Source organism: Crinia signifera, chromosome 9 (genome assembly GCF_055691185.1).
Source record: "Crinia signifera chromosome 9, ASM5569118v1, whole genome shotgun sequence".
Classification (NCBI taxonomy): domain Eukaryota; kingdom Metazoa; phylum Chordata; class Amphibia; order Anura; family Myobatrachidae; genus Crinia; species Crinia signifera.
Genome location: NC_139225.1, coordinates 137,541,336 through 137,559,197, shown reverse-complemented (window position 1 = coordinate 137,559,197; position 17,862 = coordinate 137,541,336). Strand labels below are relative to the sequence as shown.

At 44.8% G+C, this 17,862-nt stretch overlaps 1 protein-coding gene across 2 annotated transcripts in view; it reads right to left on the bottom strand.

Moving 5' to 3' along the window:
- Window positions 1–599: 599 nt before the first annotated feature.
- Window positions 600–17,862, bottom strand: part of PLEKHG2 (pleckstrin homology and RhoGEF domain containing G2) — an 85,517-nt gene continuing 68,254 nt past the window's right edge. For both annotated transcript variants that reach the window (XM_083159968.1, XM_083159967.1), the window contains 14 exons: window positions 16,420–16,466; window positions 15,315–15,465; window positions 15,081–15,212; window positions 14,781–14,963; window positions 13,463–13,555; window positions 13,164–13,250; window positions 12,777–12,810; window positions 11,405–11,494; window positions 11,144–11,245; window positions 10,925–10,963; window positions 9,582–9,598; window positions 8,748–9,032; window positions 6,772–8,104; window positions 600–5,249 (listed from right to left, as the gene is read on the bottom strand). In XM_083159968.1, the coding sequence (XP_083016094.1) occupies window positions 2,749–5,249; window positions 6,772–8,104; window positions 8,748–9,032; window positions 9,582–9,598; window positions 10,925–10,963; window positions 11,144–11,245; window positions 11,405–11,494; window positions 12,777–12,810; window positions 13,164–13,250; window positions 13,463–13,555; window positions 14,781–14,963; window positions 15,081–15,212; window positions 15,315–15,465; window positions 16,420–16,466 (5,094 nt within the window). In that variant the 3' untranslated portion in view covers window positions 600–2,748. The remainder of the gene's footprint in view (window positions 5,250–6,771; window positions 8,105–8,747; window positions 9,033–9,581; window positions 9,599–10,924; window positions 10,964–11,143; window positions 11,246–11,404; window positions 11,495–12,776; window positions 12,811–13,163; window positions 13,251–13,462; window positions 13,556–14,780; window positions 14,964–15,080; window positions 15,213–15,314; window positions 15,466–16,419; window positions 16,467–17,862) is intronic.

Sequence of the window (17,862 nt, the reverse complement as noted above, 5' to 3'; positions counted from 1 at the left end):
CACTCACGCTGTCGCTCCCGCTCTCCGTGCTGCCAGGCCAACAGAGCCCTGCAGTGGCTGCCATGGACCGCTCCCACCGCTGCCGCACACGCTGATAGCCTCCGCATAGCCTCCGCGGTGGCCATCACACAGGAAAGCGATGCCATGACGCAAGGCATGACGTAGCGCTGGTAACTAGCACCCGCCCCCAGCACTTTGTGACTTGCGCATGTGCAGTCCAATTTTTCAGCATGAAGGCTGAAAAACCGGGAGGATGGTGGGGCTTTCCGGGGGACCGGGAGAAAAGTTCAAAACGCGGGAGACTCCCGCGAAAAGTGGGAGGGTAGGCAACTATGCCCTTTTGTCATACAGCCATACTATGATACCGCAAACGTTCCCGAAACGTTGCTTAAAAGACATGGGGGGAAATTTACTAAAGGAAATTTGTAAAAAAATTGGTGTATTTGTATCCTGAAATACACTTATTTTTGACATTTACTATCCTGAAAATACGGCAGTTCGTATTTGTATTGATAGCACATCAATACGAATACGAATTGCCGTATTTTCGGGGTAGTAAATGTCAAAAATAAGTGTATTTCTGGATACAAATACACCCATTTTTTTTTTTACAAATTTCCTTTAGTAAATTTCCCCCATGGCGTCAGATTGATTTATTTGTATTTGGAAAATACATATATATATATATATATATATAGTATCTATGTGATAAGTGCTTGGAAAGATTTTTAAAAGACTGAGCGCGAGAAGATTAATTTGACCTGGGATTAGATGGTAGGGCTGGTGGGATTTGGAAACTCTCATTGGGAAATTCCAATATACTAGCATGGGTCTCACCCTCCTCTTATGGGGAGAAGTACAAGCTGTGTCTTAAGGGCTTAGAGCATGGTAGGTTAGAGATTTTTCAAAATGATGCATTGTAAATTGTGACAGCTCAAAAATTCCCAAAGTCCAAAGAAACTAGTCATAGGAAAAATCCCTCATCATAATGGTTATCGCATCATCTGTGGCAAGGGCAGCGGAACAACCACAACTGAAAAAAGACATTAATTTCCACATCGCAGAGACAGATTCTGATTTGGAAGTAACGCAAAAAAAAAAACAGAGCCAGTAACTGTGCACCAGGGGTAAAACCATGTTGCACTGCAGGTGGGGTAGATGTAACACCCAGAGATATTTGTGCTGGGTACACATGAGGCAATGCTAGATCCTGCCGATATGCCGGCCCGACATACCGGACCCTTAGAACTATCTAATAAAGAACAGAAAGATCACTGGTCCATCTTCCATCCTTCATTAGCATACAGCAGGTCACAAGCAATATTACCATGTTACCTGTGCCACGCAGCTACCTGCATATCGGGCATACAGACTGAGCAACACACCCGATATGTTGTTTCGATTTCACTGGAAACTACACATCAACCCAGCTTTAGGTATGAGAGGTCCAAACCGAAATCTAAGTAGCAGTGTAAAAAGTTAGCTGTCTAGCTTTTGTGGTCTACATGCAAAAACAGCCAGTATTTATCCTGCATAGAAACAATATAAATGTTTGTTCCACTTTTTTTTTTGCTTTACTTATAAATCAGAAAAAATGCCAAGTTCACAGTTCATCTCATTACATGGCCACTTCCCTTTCTAGTAAAATCTGAAATATGAATACTCAGTTCAGAGACCATCTACAGATCCGTAACCCTTTCATTCTGGGGAGAGAGCTTTGTTGTAGATAAAGAACATTATAAAATAACATCTAATTGTACCTGCAAACATTTCCCTGATTTGGAGAGGATTCCCTTCCATGTAAACACTGGCTGATTTTTTCTAAGTTGTTTTTAAAAAAAAATCAATATAGGTTTTAAAAAAGTTGGACATTCATATAATATAATCATTAAAAAAATTACTTTTGAAAAGTGATTACAACCTTGTGTAGGGTTATTGTCTATGTGTTTATACAATGGTTTTCTCTGTGTGCTATGGACTGGAATCAGAGGTGGAAGCAGTCTGCATTACACTGTGCATGCGTTACCAGTGGTTACCACACAATGACGCAGATTGAAATTGCTCGCAGGCACATGCAATTTCCTTGGGTTTTTCTGGGTGCTATCAAGATGCGGGAGTAGTAGTAACATTGACACCTGCGGTCATAATGTGACCTGAGATTCTGCACCTCCATCTGATGCAGTCTCCGATGGTGCATATTGTACACAGCGGCGGTTTTGCACTGCAGTAGGAACCCATAGGCTGGGGCATTACCATAAAGTTCTAGCTGCAACTGCGTCCACCCCTGAATCACGCCCCATTCATCCTATCAGGTGGCCCACAATATGATTGTTCTGTACTGCGAGACATGAATTATGGTAACATCGCTTATGGTAAAGTCTCATGTTCTCATGTCCACAATGTGGGTGGACGAATGGTAACTAGAGGATCAAAGTATTCTTTGGTGTATTATTTTCACAACACAAAGACCATAATGAGGTTCTTTGGTGCAAATTGTTCATTGTAAGTGCAAATTCACTGACCCTAGTACTATTAAGTCCATCTGTTCTGGTGGCACCAAGTTCATCGGCACATTGCAACAGAGTTCTACCTAGAAAGATACACACAGGCCTGGAGCGGGGTCTTATCTTTGGTATATATTTATCATGTGCTCTTCTTTAATTGGTGATTCTGTAAAGTCCCAAAAAAATCCATTTTTTAACTCACATTGAGTTCGGAAATGTAAAATAGACTTAGGGCCCTGTGTTCTCATTTCCTGCTAGCATTCACAGTTTTATGTTCTAAGGTGCTTCCGTTAATGTTTATCTTCCGCGAGGAGAGAGATTCTGGGGCTTGCAGGAGAGGATGCGTCAGACTCACCTGAGCATTGCTGAAAGACGCGATTCTGCCGCTGCCACCGATCTGTATGTTCACGGTGGTGGAATAACTAGCCCTTGAGGCTGCTTTTTCCCTTGTGTCAGCAGAGTCCAACCTCTCTGTACCAGCACATTGCTGTATACTTTCCCTGGTCGCTACAGTTGGGTAATGGGAGGCTGCTGGAGATAAGGAACTTGCATTTTTAGGGAAAGGTTTTGGTCCTTCATCCAGAGACTTGCATTTTCTGAATGAGGCTGGCGGCCTCAAATCAAATTTCTTCTCTGTGTTGGTAGATTTCTGGTACTTCAGCGGCCCATACTTTGTGCGCAGCTCACGGACGTCTGGCCAGTGGATGCTGGTTAGCTCATGCGTACTGATTCCACTGGTAGGCGAAGTAGGGTCAGGAGACAGACATGGAGGTGATCTGTTTAAATAACAGAACCTGCTTTCTTCATTTGGGGATCCGACTGGGTAATGTGATGCTCCGGGGCTAAGAGTACTGTCTCCAGCACTTGGTACATTGTTTCCAAAAGATCTCCTGGAGTGGATAGGAAATCCAGGTGACCATGGGCAAGCTGGGGGACTTGTGCAAGTTGGAGTAGAACTTGCAGATGATGAGGATGACCGTTCCAGGTTACTAAAGGAAAGAGGGGTAAAGGAATATGCTCTTGTGTTGGAGAAGGAAGGGATGTGTGGAGACTTTGGACGTGCAGGGTTTTGCCTGGGGGGAGGAGAGAACATTCTAGAACGCAATGTCAGTGGGGATTGTACCCGTGAGTTGGGTTCAGAAACTGTGGATGCTGGTGTCTGTCTTATGGATGGAGGGCAGGGAATTGCAATGAGGACCGCAGAACCAGGAGAAATACAAACAGGGCCATCTAATCCCTTGTCTACAAGATTTTCCTTTTGGCAGTTTAAAGACAGATGGCAAGGCTTGTGTGGCCCTTCATATGTCGATATAACCGGTGTCACCTTGTGGTCACACTGATATGTCTCTCCTTCCTTTTGAGTGTCGACCAACACTTTGCTTTTTAGGACTCTAGGTTTTGTATCACTCAACACAAGCCCCGAATATAATGAATTTCTATAAGGCGATGGACCAGGAACAGAACACGGAGGCCTTACAGTTTCAGTTTGAGTGTCTGTGTCTGAGCTTCGAGATTTTATGAAGGAGCTTCTCTTTGCAAAAATCTGCTGAGGCTCTGGAACATTCTTGGACAATGCCATGGCTCTAGATAATTTCCTTTGCAACATGGAAGGGGAGAAGAGCCCAGGAGTTGGGACCACTTTCTGCTGTTTTTTAATCGTTACGTTCGGCTGGAGCATACCCTGGAACTCCTTGGCGGTTGAAGTGTTACTCTTGAAGGACGATGAGCGTGTTGCCATATTGAGTTTCTTTGAGGAGTTTATGTCTTGGGAGAATGGGACAGAAAATGATGAGTCAAGCTGCAGTCGCTGCATGACATCCTTAACAGATGGAGAGACTCCCCTGCTCCTCTGTGTCTGTGCTGGCTCGGAGGATTTATGTGGAGACGTATCACACGAGACACCATAACTACCATCTGTGCTTGGGTGGGAGCCATTTTCAAGAACTGGTAAAGGCGGTGGAGATATGTCTGTCTCCTTTCTATCACAGTGTGGTACAATTGCAGAAGAGTTTTTAGTTAATGGAGCCGAAGGAACTTTTTGTGTGTCAATGTTAGTGTTTATTTTTAATATTTCCACCAGCTCATCTGTGGTTTTCATTTCCACAGTGTCTGGTACTTCATCTGGGCTTTCTTCTGCTTTCCTTACTGTAGAGTGCACAGTAGAGGACTTCTCACCAGCAGTGGGTGTCATGAGTACCATGGGTTCTACTTCTCCTAACTCCAGAATTTCTGTTGTGCAGGATGGCGTCTCACTAAGAAGGTCATTTGAACCCTCTACGTAGTTGGCTTTATCAAAGTCATTCTTTTCTAACGCGCCGGCTTCATCGACATACTCAACATTGGTAATAAGTTTTTCTCTGTCTTCTTCTGGGTCTGGTCTAGCTACACACTGATTGTCTGTCTTGACTTCATTTGATAAACAGATGGATGTTGGTATGAGATCAGACACACAACCATAATTCTCGTGCAATTCATTTTCTGGTTTGAACACATCAACAGAGATATCTTTGCGTTCCTCTACTTCTGTATGAGACTTTTTCACCGGCACTAAGGCCATTAGATCTATCCCTGGTGACTGCAGCTGTGGAGCTTGCTCCTGTCCAGGTAGCTGGGACAACAAGGACTCCACTTTATGAAGTTCTGAAAGGCTCTCACGAGCTGCTGGAATACACAGACCATTTTCTTGAACACAGTTAATGTGAAGTAAAGTTTCGTGTATCATCAGGTGTCCGTACAACTGAGGCTCTAAATGCAGAAAAAACACATTTTGTTATAGAAATGTCAAATACTGATACAAAAAATTGCACCAAGCATTGTAAAAACAAAACCAAATATTGCTGACATGGTGGAAGGTCCTGCAGAGATAATATCCAATCTGCTCTAGTCATGTTGTGGGCTCTGTACATGATCACAGCTGTAGGCCTATACACGCCTCAGACTCAGCCATTACACCCCTGCATTTTGCTAACACTTCCCGTTACCCCCCCCCAAATGGTCCCTACCTGTCAAACCCAGGGCCGCTGAGAGGTATGCCGGGCCCCGGTAAAATTTTGGGAGCATGGCCTAATCAATAAATATCAGGCAGCGCAAATGGAAATTGTATGATCAGTCAGATAATTGCATGGTGTGTATAGACAACGTTACTGGGGTGTTAGGCGATAAATGTCTTCAAACGCTCTGGCAACTGCCGGATAGAAGGCCGGGAATGTATGACCGGTTTAATCATTCCAATCCTCGATGTGCAGATCGCCTTGAAGAAAGCAGAGAAGGAGCTAACCATTGCTCAGTGTGTACAAGCTGATTGGATAATCGCACAGAGGGGCCGATTATGGTTCACTTGGAGTGAACCAAATTCGGCCCCGATGGTCGGGGTTTGCGCCTTCGCATTTCTGTGAATGTGCAAACCCTGACTGCCAACGGCCTCAGTGATTTACAATGCAGCCGGGCCGTTTGCAGCAGGGAGGTGGGGCCGAGGGTGGGATGGTGGCAGACGGGGGTGGTGGCGGTGCACAGACATGGGAATGCCTGGCATTTCAGTGGCATCCACATGGAATCACTGGCCGTTCCCATGGGGTTGCAGGTGGGACAAGTTGTGCTGGGGTGGGCGGGTGACGTCACATGACATCAACCACTCGCCCTGTCTTCATTCCACTGCCCGAAAATACGTCAGTCTCCACTGTGCCCACCGACCTTCGAATGATGTCTCCTGCAGCGGGCACATGGGAGGGGTTGTGTATTCTCCACACAGCTCACTCCAATAGGTGTCGTACAGGATTCCGAAAGTCATTAGCCTGACATCGGGATCCCGACTGGTCGGACTCAGACAGCGGTAGGAGTGCAACGAAGCCCCTTGCGGGCTCACTGCACTTGCCACACTGCTGGCACAGTGGCTCGCTACGATCGCCACCTATTCTATGCTCCTTTTATGAGGATTGTGTCTGGGTTTTAACAGTCGGGATTCCGACGTCGGTGTAATGACTGTAGGAATCCCGACTGTTTGTCAGCCATCCGGCACCCACTCCAAGTCCCTTCTGCTTCCTTCCCCCTTATAGGTTATAACCTCATTACAAGGGCCCTCCTCACTGGTTGTACATATGTGACATTACACATGACCATAACATGTTTGCATTTGGAGGACATGTTAAAACCTATTTTTAGAACCTCTTTGGATAATATCTTATTACCCACACAATATTTCTGTTATGGTTTAATACATTTTAATTCCTCCGTAGAGAACGTAGCATACTGTACCTCTTCCTATTCTTACCTGTCATGTGCCTCTCCCCGGTGGTCTCCTCAAGGACCTGAGGGAGCATCTTCACTGTGGCTCTGTTCTGGACGGCCGACCTCCTACTCTCCCCATTCTTCTTCTGTGTCTTCATCCGGCCAATCTTCTCGCTGTACATCTTTGCAAGCAGTTGGACTTTATTAATGATTTTCTCTGAGTTCTCAAGTAGACAAATGTCATCTGAATCATAGAGGCCCATCCCTGGAGAGCAGAAGGTGGCTTTGCTGGTGACGCTGGTCAAGCCGGTGAGGTCTGTTTTTGGGGTACTGTCCTGTCTGATGGCGCAATCTTCCACAATGTGCTTGTGATGGTCATTTCCTGCCTCCCTCTTTGCAGGGCTCTCTTTTGGTAGCTGACCTACAACTTCTAAGTCAGATTCCTCCACGATGACCAGCTCCCCACCCTGCTCCTCCAGCTCTTTACTCTGGGACTTCCCTCTTTTCAGCACTCTTCCCATATCTGCAGTGCTAGGCTTCTCCTTTTCTTTCCAGGCTTTTCTTATCTCAGCACAGGACTTGTATTCCGACTCTTGCTCCAAGGCACCATTGTTCTTTTCTATTGGGATTGCCAATTGTTCAGCTGCATGGGATGTGGGTTTCCTTTGACAATTGATCTGCCTTCCCTCTTTCTCGCACCCATTTGTCCGGCATCTGCCCTTTTCTCGATCCTTCTTGACCTCTTGCTGAAGGATGTAATTGAACCTCAGTATGGAGTCTTTCACCACCCCAGTAGGGATATATGAAATACTATCCTCTTTACTCAGGTATGAAGCCCCCGCATCAGCATTATCGTAGTAATTTTTGATTCTCTCAATCAACAGCCTGTCGTCCGCAGTCAAAGTAGAGTCCCTCTTGGTTTTGGGGATTGTTTCTTTTTTTTCTGGAGCAGGCTCACATCTACTTACCTCCTGTTTTTCATTCATTTCCTGTCTATCAATCTTCTCTTTGAGCATGGAAGCTCTATCTTCTCCATCGCCAGAGGACATTGACTCCTCTGGTTTAGAAGCATCTGTTCTGCTGACACTGGGGCCAGTCTCTTCTTGCCCAAGATCTTCCGAATGAGCCTTCTCTCCTACAGAAAACTCTCCATTATCTTTGTTCTGCAAGTTATCATCGGAAGATGCAACGCAGAAAGGAACCTCAGAAGCACCTAGACCTGAATCTAGATTTCTCATCTCATCCACTGAGTCGGACGACGCTAGGTCACTGTAGAATACATCTGGAGCATCTTCGAGCGAGATGGAACTTGTCCTCTCTGTTTCAGCATGGTATTCAGAGGATCCTGACAGTCTCAGCTTGCAGCTCACAGACTCCTAGTACAAAGTAAAATATAATATACTGGTTTATGTGTAAATAATACAACTGTGATGAAGTGTAAGGTGTAAAGAGCGCTAGAGATTTTCTGGTACCTGGGGGAGATTGGAATACAGAGATCTGGTACTATAGATGTCTCCAAATACATCCTCCATGCGATACAAGTCACATTATACATAACGTGTGAGCGCCAGGTGTCATGCAACTTTCTTGCAACATTTTCCATTAAAATGTGTTATATTTGCAAAATGGAGTGAACAGGAAGCACAAGCAGCTTCTCCTGACTAAAACGATATGCAACATGCCTATATTTAGTGTGTAACCGCGGCTGTATTTGCATAAGGATTGGATCGTTACAGTGTTTTCCTGGAAGACACTGTACAGTAGCATTTGGTATGCAGATACAGCTGCCGGCACACACTGAATATAGGCACGCTGCACATAATTTTAATCAGCAGACGCTGCTTGTGCATCTTATTTGATTTGCTTTGCAAATAAGACACAGTTTAATGAAAAAGTCACCCAAAAAAATGGCCGGTGCTACAGAGTCCCGACATGGTATGCAGGCACATAAATTGGACTCTAACAGGCCGGGAGTTTAGAGACCTGGATACTAAAAGTATACAGATCACAGTGATTTACCTGCTCCTTAATCTTGGCCACTGTCTGTTCTTGCTCTGAAGCCTTAGACTCTCCGTTCATTGGCTCAGCCCGAAGCCCTCTCTGGTTGAGTAGCTCCAGAATCTCATCTGTGATGGAAAGGCTACCGGACATGACATCTTCAGGGAGGCAGAAGGAAGAGTCCTCTATACTCTCTTCACAAGCTTCATTGGTATCCTCCAAGATACAAGACTCCAGCGTGCATATACTGTCTGCAGACTGGAGAGAGATGGTGGAGGGGAAAAGCTCTCCCTCGCTGCCCGCATGCTAAGGAACAAAAGAAAATAGAACAGCGATTGTTCGGATGGGATCATCGTCCTTCCTTCAGCACCATAACAAGTCAAACATCTGACAATAGCTGAGTTAGGAATCAGTCATATAATTATTGGGCACGTATACGGTCATCACCCATGTGCTATAGCTTCTTATAAGGAAGCCCGGAGTGACCCACTCTCTACGATTACATTGCCAACCCATGCATAGTTAGACCAGCTATACATTGTATTGTTTATAATGCATAATATGGATTTTAAATGACATCACAGATGGACTGGCCATCAAGTACGTGCCAGAAGAGCCAACTGTCCGATACGCCAGTCCGACCATCTTAAGTTCTGGCCAAGCTGCTTCACTCCCAGCACTCTGCTCAGCCAGCATGCTTAGAGGGGCCCAGTGACCAATAGCACGCACCTGTTACACGTAGGACGAATTTAAGCCCCAGTCTGTCCCTGATCTATATGATTATGGACAGTTATCTCATAGTGTCATACGTGCAATAGGATTATAAGAACTGAGATGGATTAATTGTATACTAACCTTCATCTGCACCAAACCTAGAACACAGAGACACAACAGAATGTTAGAATGTGCTGGTCATTTTGTATTTCCAAATAATAGTGTAATATTAATATTCAATTCTATGTATCTATATGGAAAAGAGAAGGATATTGGTCTCCGTAATGCGCTATAAATGGGAAAGCAGCACCTTTTATGCGCCCCTCCTGTTAGTGAGGGGCAAGGGAAAGTACAACGGAAAGTGATTAGAGTGCGCTAGGACTTACAATGAGAAGTACCACCCAGTATTACTGTTAAAATATATATATATTTTTTAATAAAAACAATCACAATGCCATTGACTCTTCATATATCCAGTATCAGCGTATATTCAAGAAAGACGCAGGATCCATTATGTAGCATATCCACAAGAGTGATAAAGTGCCACACAGCACAGCACAGAGCATATCAGGAGATGAGGCATGTGTTAATGAGGATGGGGCTGCATGTGATATGAGGAGGGCAATGAAGGTAGTAGAAGGCCACAGACTGAGATGTTTACAGTGGAAGGAGCAGGTTCCCCCAGCAGCACAGAATATATCAGATAGTAATTGATGTTGCAGTAAGTATAGGGTTGTATGTAATAGGTGCAGTATCAGGATGTGAGGAGGGGGAAGGAGGTTGCAGGAAGCCACAAAAAGAGTTGGTGTCAAACACTTCCCTATGAATTAATGTTCATACATCCAGCACAGTGTAAGCAGGGACAAAAAGGAAAAAGGCCGCATCTACTTAACGCAGCGGTTCCCAAACTTTTTTCAGTCATGGCACCCTAGAGTATCAGAATTTATTTCACAGCACCCCTAGGCCAAAAGTTTCTTACGGAGAAATTTAGAAGTCAAATATTAAATTAAGTAAATTGTGTTTATATGTCATCCCTAGGTTATATTATATGATTCACTTCTGTTTATCCATAATATAAATTGGTAGCCACCAGCCTATTACATTAAATATGAACCATTTGAATTGGTCCTGGGACACCAATACAGAGCACCCCTGCAAGTGTCCTGAGGCACCCCAGGGTGACACGGCACACAGTTTGGGAACCACTGACTTAACATTAAGGGGTAGATGTATGAAGCAGTGATAAGGGAGGAGAAGTGATAAAGTGCCTGGTACTTTATCATTGGTCAATTAGCTCCTGACTGTTAAATTACAGGCTGGGTTTAAAAAAGGACAGTCAGGAGCTGATTGGCCAGCGATAAAGTACCAGGCACTTTATCACTTCTCCTCCCTTATCACTGCTTCATACATCTACCCCTAAGAAGGATATGCTTGTGTATGCTAAATGGCACCATACAGATTAGAATCTAGATTCTATTACTCACCACTGTGCTCAAATGCTGCTTGGATTTCTTTGACTGGCTCTGTAAGGGGAAGGGAAATATATGGGAGAGAAGCTTTAGAATTTATGGTCTAATCAATTTTCAAGTATATTGGACATGTGTGATAGCTGCATAAAGAAGTCACAGAGCATCTGGATGTACAATGGATTTATATTACACATGACATTGACCTATGCATGTTCTGGGGCCCACATCACTCACCAGACAGTCTGCGTCCTCGCCGAGGCTGGGAACCGCTGCCCAGACTCTGAAGGGTGAACGACTTCTTGGTCTTTCCTGGGCTGGACATGTACTGAGGGGGCTCTGAAAGAAACATGTCGGTATATGACCAGACAATAATGTCACAAAGGTACACGGAAGATATATGAAGTCTGCCCCTCCAGTCGCACCTCTTCTTCTTTTTTGCTGCCCTTGCCCTAATTATTTAATTACCACCCAGGTACATGGGAAGGTGATCCTCACCAGATTGTCTCCGGTTGCGGGGAAAAGTCCACAAATCCTCCATCCAGGGCGACTTGGGGCTGTCGGAAGTAAACGGCACATCGATAGAATCTGTGCGAATGAAAACGTATGTCACATTAAGATTCCTGGTAGATTATGAGAGTCCTCTTCTCACCTTATCATATATTTTATCACAGACCAATAGAAAGAGACCTCACGAGGTAAACCGAGTAATCTTTATAAACACTCAACTAAGGGTTTACATTATTTGAAGGAATATAAGTATATACTCGGGAATCCCCCCAAAAACCTTATAATAAACTAAGTACATTTAAAAACCAAATCCTTTATAATAAAAGTCTAATGCTGAGCCTCACCTCTATGGGGATAATTCAGGTGTTTTACGCACCGACAGCCACTAGTTGGCTCTCAATGGAGCAATGCAAGTATTTTATCATTAGTAACTAGTCCTAAATGATCTCCTGTTAATAGAAATGATTACTACTGACTGGGGGCCTCCAGTGTCACACAACGTGAGTGGAGTTACACATTGGGAAGAGCACCTATAGACACGCACTGTGGAGTGGGACATTTAAACATATCAAATAAATGGTGCTTCTGAAGAATCACATACTCTTTAATAGGACCTCCAGAAATACACAGAGTTTTTAAGAAAGACCTGTAGAATCTCTATACAACTACCAGTCTTCACAGTCATCCACTCATCTATTTACATCTATAGAAACACAACTTGGATCGTGGTCCTCCAGAGACAGACATACTTTACACTAGGGACCTCCGTAGTTAGTCATGATGACCTGGGAACTCCATAAGTCAAACACTTTGGACTGAGGTTTTTCAGCATCACACTAGGGAACTGGGGACATCTAAAGACAGAGGGGGGCTTCCAGAATGATATATTCTGGACTGGAAACATCCAGAATCATATTTGGTGGACTGAGCATCTCCAGAATGACATACTCTTGACCAGAGACCTAAAGAAGCAGATACCATGGACATGGGATCTCCAGAATCACATACCCTGGACTAGGCATCTCTAGAATCACATACTCTGGTCTGGGAATCTCCAGAATCACATACTCTAGACTGGGGATTTCCAGAATCACACACTCTGGACTGGGCATCTCCAGAATCATACATTCTGGACTGGGCATCTCCAGAATCACACATTCTGGACAGGCAACCTCCATAGTCACACACTCTGGCCAGGCAACCTCCAAAGTCACACACTCTGGACAGACAACCTCCATAGTCACCTACTCTGGACAGGGAACTTTCACAGAACGTGGACTGGAGAATATGCCAAGGTGACTATCAGTGTGACACAATCCTCTATAATCTTTTATATTATTGCACCACCAATACAACTTACTTTGGAATGTGTTTTCAAGTAGAACTTGCTTAGCCTGAAAAGAGGTAATAGTAAGAGTAAAATATCACGTTTTGTGGTCCCATCATCTCCATATTCCACCCATTCCATGTTGTTAATTTGGAGTGGAGTTTATACAGACACGTAATCATACACTGCTTTGCTATATTACGTCTACTTTACTAGTGCAGTTAGATATTATTAATGAAGGATGTTTGTTTTTATACTGTCAGCAAATCATTTATAGCTGTTGTTATAGTTATTTTAAAGTAATAATACTATCAGCAAATGTATTCCTGCCAACATAGCCGACATAAATCCTCCAGTAACTCTGTATTAACCTTACCACATAAAAAGTCCCAGTAATCGTTGTACAATGCGGGTAAATACCTTCTGAGGAATGGATGCTGGGTGATTTTCAACTATAAGCCGCTTTATGTAATAGATCCAAAGGCGCTTCTCCTCCTGATTCCTGGCCTGGGAAAGAGAGGGCAACTCAAAGTCACAGTCAGCGGTGTACCTAGGTGCCATGGTGCCCGGAGCAAGGGCATGTGGATTATTGTAGGGTCACTTGGGGTTAGCGTCTGGTAAGGCATCCTGTCTGAGCAATATACTGCAGCTTTCTCCCAGGCTTCATCGTATACCTCATTATGTAACAACCCTGCTTATTCCCCGCCCCAAGCACTTACCTGGATGACTTGCTGGTGCTTTGGGATCGTCATGTCTGATACTCGGAAACATAAACCATTCTTTAGATGCTCTGCCAGGGCCAGATTACAGCACTGGAGGAGAAACCAGATTAAAGGTTGCACTCTTCATACAAACATAACCTTATATACAGTATCAGAGCAGAGATAGGATGCCAGGGCGGTGTGATTATAATTATATTTCAGAGAAGTGTCAGTACAGTAATAGGATTACAGATTTCCAGACCAATGTCAGTACAACATACCCCCCAACTGTCCCAATTTTTGCAGGACAGTCCTCGGTTTGTGTGAGTCTACTGATGTTCACAGCCAGTGTGAGTCTAGTGATGTTCCCAGCCAGTGTCAGTGTAGGGATTTTCCCAGCCAATGTGAGTCTAGTTATGTTCCCAGCCAGTGTGAGTGTAGTGATGTTCCCAGACCAATGTGAGTCTAGTGATGTTCCCAGCCAGTGTCAGTGTAGGGATTTTCCCAGCCAATGTGAGTCTAGTTATGTTCCCAGCCAGTGTGAGTGTAGTGATGTTCCCAGACCACTGTGAGTCTAGGGATGTTCCCAGCCAATGTCAGTGTAGGGATTTCCCAGCCAATGTGAGTCTAGTTATGTTCCCACCCAGTGTGAGTGTAGTGATGTTCCCATCCAGTGTGAGTCTAGGGAATTGGGATGTTCCCAGACCAGTGTGAGTCTAGGTGATGTTCCCAGCCAGTGTCAGTGTAGGGATGTTCCCAGCCAGTGTCATTGTAGGGATGTTCCCAGCCAGTGTCAGTTTAGTGATGTTCCCAGCCAGTGTGAGTGTAGGGAATTGGGATGTTCCCAGCCAGTGTGAGTCTAGTGATGTTCCCAGACCACTGTGAGTCTAGGGATGTTCCCAGCCAATGTCAGTGTAGGGATTTCCCAGCCAATGTGAGTCTAGTTATGTTCCCAGCCAGTGTGAGTGTAGTGATGTTCCCAGCCAGTGTGAGTCTAGGGAATTGGGATGTTCCCAGACCAGTGTGAGTCTAGGTGATGTTCCCAGCCAGTGTCAGTGTAGGGATGTTCCCAGCCAGTGTCATTGTAGGGATGTTCCCAGCCAGTGTCAGTTTAGTGATGTTCCCAGCCAGTGTGAGTGTAGGGAATTGGGATGTTCCCAGCCAGTGTGAGTCTAGTGAATTTTTTTCAGAGTATCACTCTTCAGAGAAATGTAAGTGGGTTGAGATAACTCCAGAAAATGAAGATGATAGAATTGTGATTAGCGTAGTGCATTGACAGAGGGTTTGCAAGTACAGATGGACAAGAGTGTAAGCTCTGCAGGACCGTATGACTCACAAAGATATGCATTTTGTATATGTACAGATCCATCCTCTTCTTGGTGATGAGCAGCATTTTGCTAAACAAGAAGAAGGCACGTTCCTTCTTCACACGTTGTAGACGGAATGTTCCTTCCAAGATGAGCTCCCCAAAACCACTCAAATCAGGCCCCTGCCAATTCAACAGCTTGCTCTGGATTTCCTGGAGGAGAAAGGAGACTAGGGTCATATAGTCCACCGGCTGAGAGCCAAGGGGCAGCTGTTGCCATTCATCCATCCATCCTAGTGGCCCATGGTCAACCTCTTCATCTCCTGTTACCTGGAGCCTCACGGCATGTTCCTGCTTTCTCTTCATGTCATTGATGTACCAGGCCACCGCAGTCATAGTGATAATGGCTTCCTCCACCACTTCATAACCTGGGACATTCTTATCAAAGTGCTTAGCCAGCTCCTGTTATAGAACCAAGAGCAGACATGAGACTGGTGGGGTCAGCTGATGGCTAGAAAGGAAAAGACGGGTGACTGCAGGGTCAATGTACAGTCTGCAACCCACCTGCAGGAGGAGGTGGTACTTCATAATACGCTGTACAGGTTTCAGGAGATAGGTCTCCAGTGGCAGGGAATGTGACAACACCGCCTGTCGCTCTCTGAAGAACTGCACTAGCTCCTCATTCTTCATACATTCACGGAGCACAGACACCGAGCTGGGGAGAGGGGGAAGGAATATAAACAGACATAAGGTATCAATACGACTAGTTACAAGTCCGTCATCATAACAGTGATGTCAGCGTCAGCAGCTAAGCATGCCTGAATGGAGCAACACTTGAATTCCTCCCATAGAGGTGAGGAGCAGTGCTAATCTTGTATAATATAGGATTATAACTTGCAGTCACAACCTATGCTCTCTGCTTACAATGCTTTACCATGTGTATGTCAGATGGTTTTAATAGTGTTTGTTAGAGATGTGCGATTCGATTCCCTAGAAATCTGAATCCATCCACATTTTATGGATCAGAACCAAAACCCATTCCGGATCTGAACCAAAATCCAGTCCTGATTCGGATCTTCCCACTGTTCGGCATTTGGGTTCTAAATCTGAATTCTGTCTTTCGGATTGCAAAAATGTTTTTAATTACCAATTTTTCTATCAATGATTAGCGATTTTTTTTTTTCAACCAAACCAAAAAACTGAATCTAAGCTTAACACTTGAAGGATGACAAAATTTACTTACTTTGATAGTCTTTTTCTTCTTAATCTATTAATAAACTTTTATGATAGGAGCAAATCAGATATTTGTAGGCCCCAAAGAAAAGTTTGTTTAGGGCCCCATATGTACCACCCAATGTAACAGAGATGGTGGCCCCTTCAGCTCGTTACACTTTGCCCTGTTGACTTTGACCATTAAAGATAATTTAATGTGCGCCTCTTGCAGGGCCGATACCGTACGCTCCTATAACTGCTTCAATAGCCCATTTTCTGGGTGGGCTCCCCAAAGCCTGAATGTGGGAAGTCGCCTATGTACATGCAAACAGGACAATTAGGTGCTGTGTGCACCCACATATACTGTGCTCTTGTGATCGCTCTTAATTACTGCTGGAATCTTTTAGCAGCCTTCTTTAAAGAGGTAATTTAGCTGTTACCATAAAAATTTTGTTACCTGGGATAATTCATACAGTACAAGGTATAGATGTCAAACTCTTCACTCTGCGGAGGAAATATAGGGTCATTGTGAAGCATTGATGTGACAATTGGATTTTACATGATGCAAGTACAATATATTCAGTTACCCAGTGGTGGATCGAATCTACACACGCTTTGAAGCAACTACTTAGTGCGGTAGTATGGTGTTGACCCCCCCCCCCCCGCTATGCAATGTGCTATTCAGGGCCGGTGCTAGGGTGTCCGGCGCCCTCCTGCAAACTATAAATTTTGCGCACTTTCACATTACCATTGCAACAAGCTGCAGCCCGATTGTGGGAGTGTATGCAACATGCGATCCTATGGAGGATCTCAGGTGCATGTACATGTATGCATACACCATCCCAGTGCTGTGTCCGCAAAGTGTTGCAGGCACTAAAGATGTCAATACACGCTGCGAGAATCGCATACGTTATGGGCTAGATCGCATCGCACGGCATGCGTGCAATGTGTGTGCGATGCGATCCGAAAACAGTACAAAAAGTATGTGCAGCACATACTTTTTGTACTGTGCGATGCGATGCCCGCGGGAGCGTGCATCGCACGCTGCTTTTGCAGCGTGTATGGCCACCTTTTAGGTACATAACCCAGACCATTATTTAAAAAGTTTCACTGCCTCCTGCATGGGCGGCGTGCAGGAGGCAGTGACAGTGAGGGCTAAGGCAGCTTTAGCAGAGCAGGGAGGGAGACAGCGCCTTTTCAGCATGGCGCCTCCCTGCTTTGCAGGAGCTGCTGAGTGGGTAGCGCCGGCCCTGGTGCTATTCTCTGTATTATATGCAGTGGGGCAGAGTTATGGTAACAGGATTGCTTCATCAGGCTACCACGAGATCGAATTCACTAGGGAAGGCTGTTTCTGCCCTTCCTAGATGCAGGGATCTCAGAATCCGTATAAGGCATGAAATAATGTTGGGCTAGGAAAAAAAGATTGGGCTGGAGTTATTTCTACATTTATAATTAGAGCATTGAATGAAAGTAAGTTTAGGGGAACAGCTATTTCACGTATCTGGGGAAAACATCTCCTCTAAGACCAATGTGTTGCTTCCTTTCCTGGGAACTGCGCCAGGAGATGTTTTACAAACTTCACCCATCAAGATTTCATTAAAAATCTATTGGTGACCATGGTGAAATGGCCGAACTAGCTGTTTATTACTATATCCCAGAGCACTTATCTTCTAGGCTGAGATTCGGGTCATAGGGGCGGAGAAGGATTTTGTAGTCTACTAAAATACATCTTAGGGCTCGTACACATGAAAAGGGGGGGGGGGGTGCGTTTGGTCTGTGGTGGCGGATGTAACGTAACCATGGATGCAAAATAGGGTCCTTCTAGCCCTATGAGGAACATGGCAACAGTGCACATGGGCATTCACAGTAATTGCTGGTCAGAACATTGGCACAGTGGGGC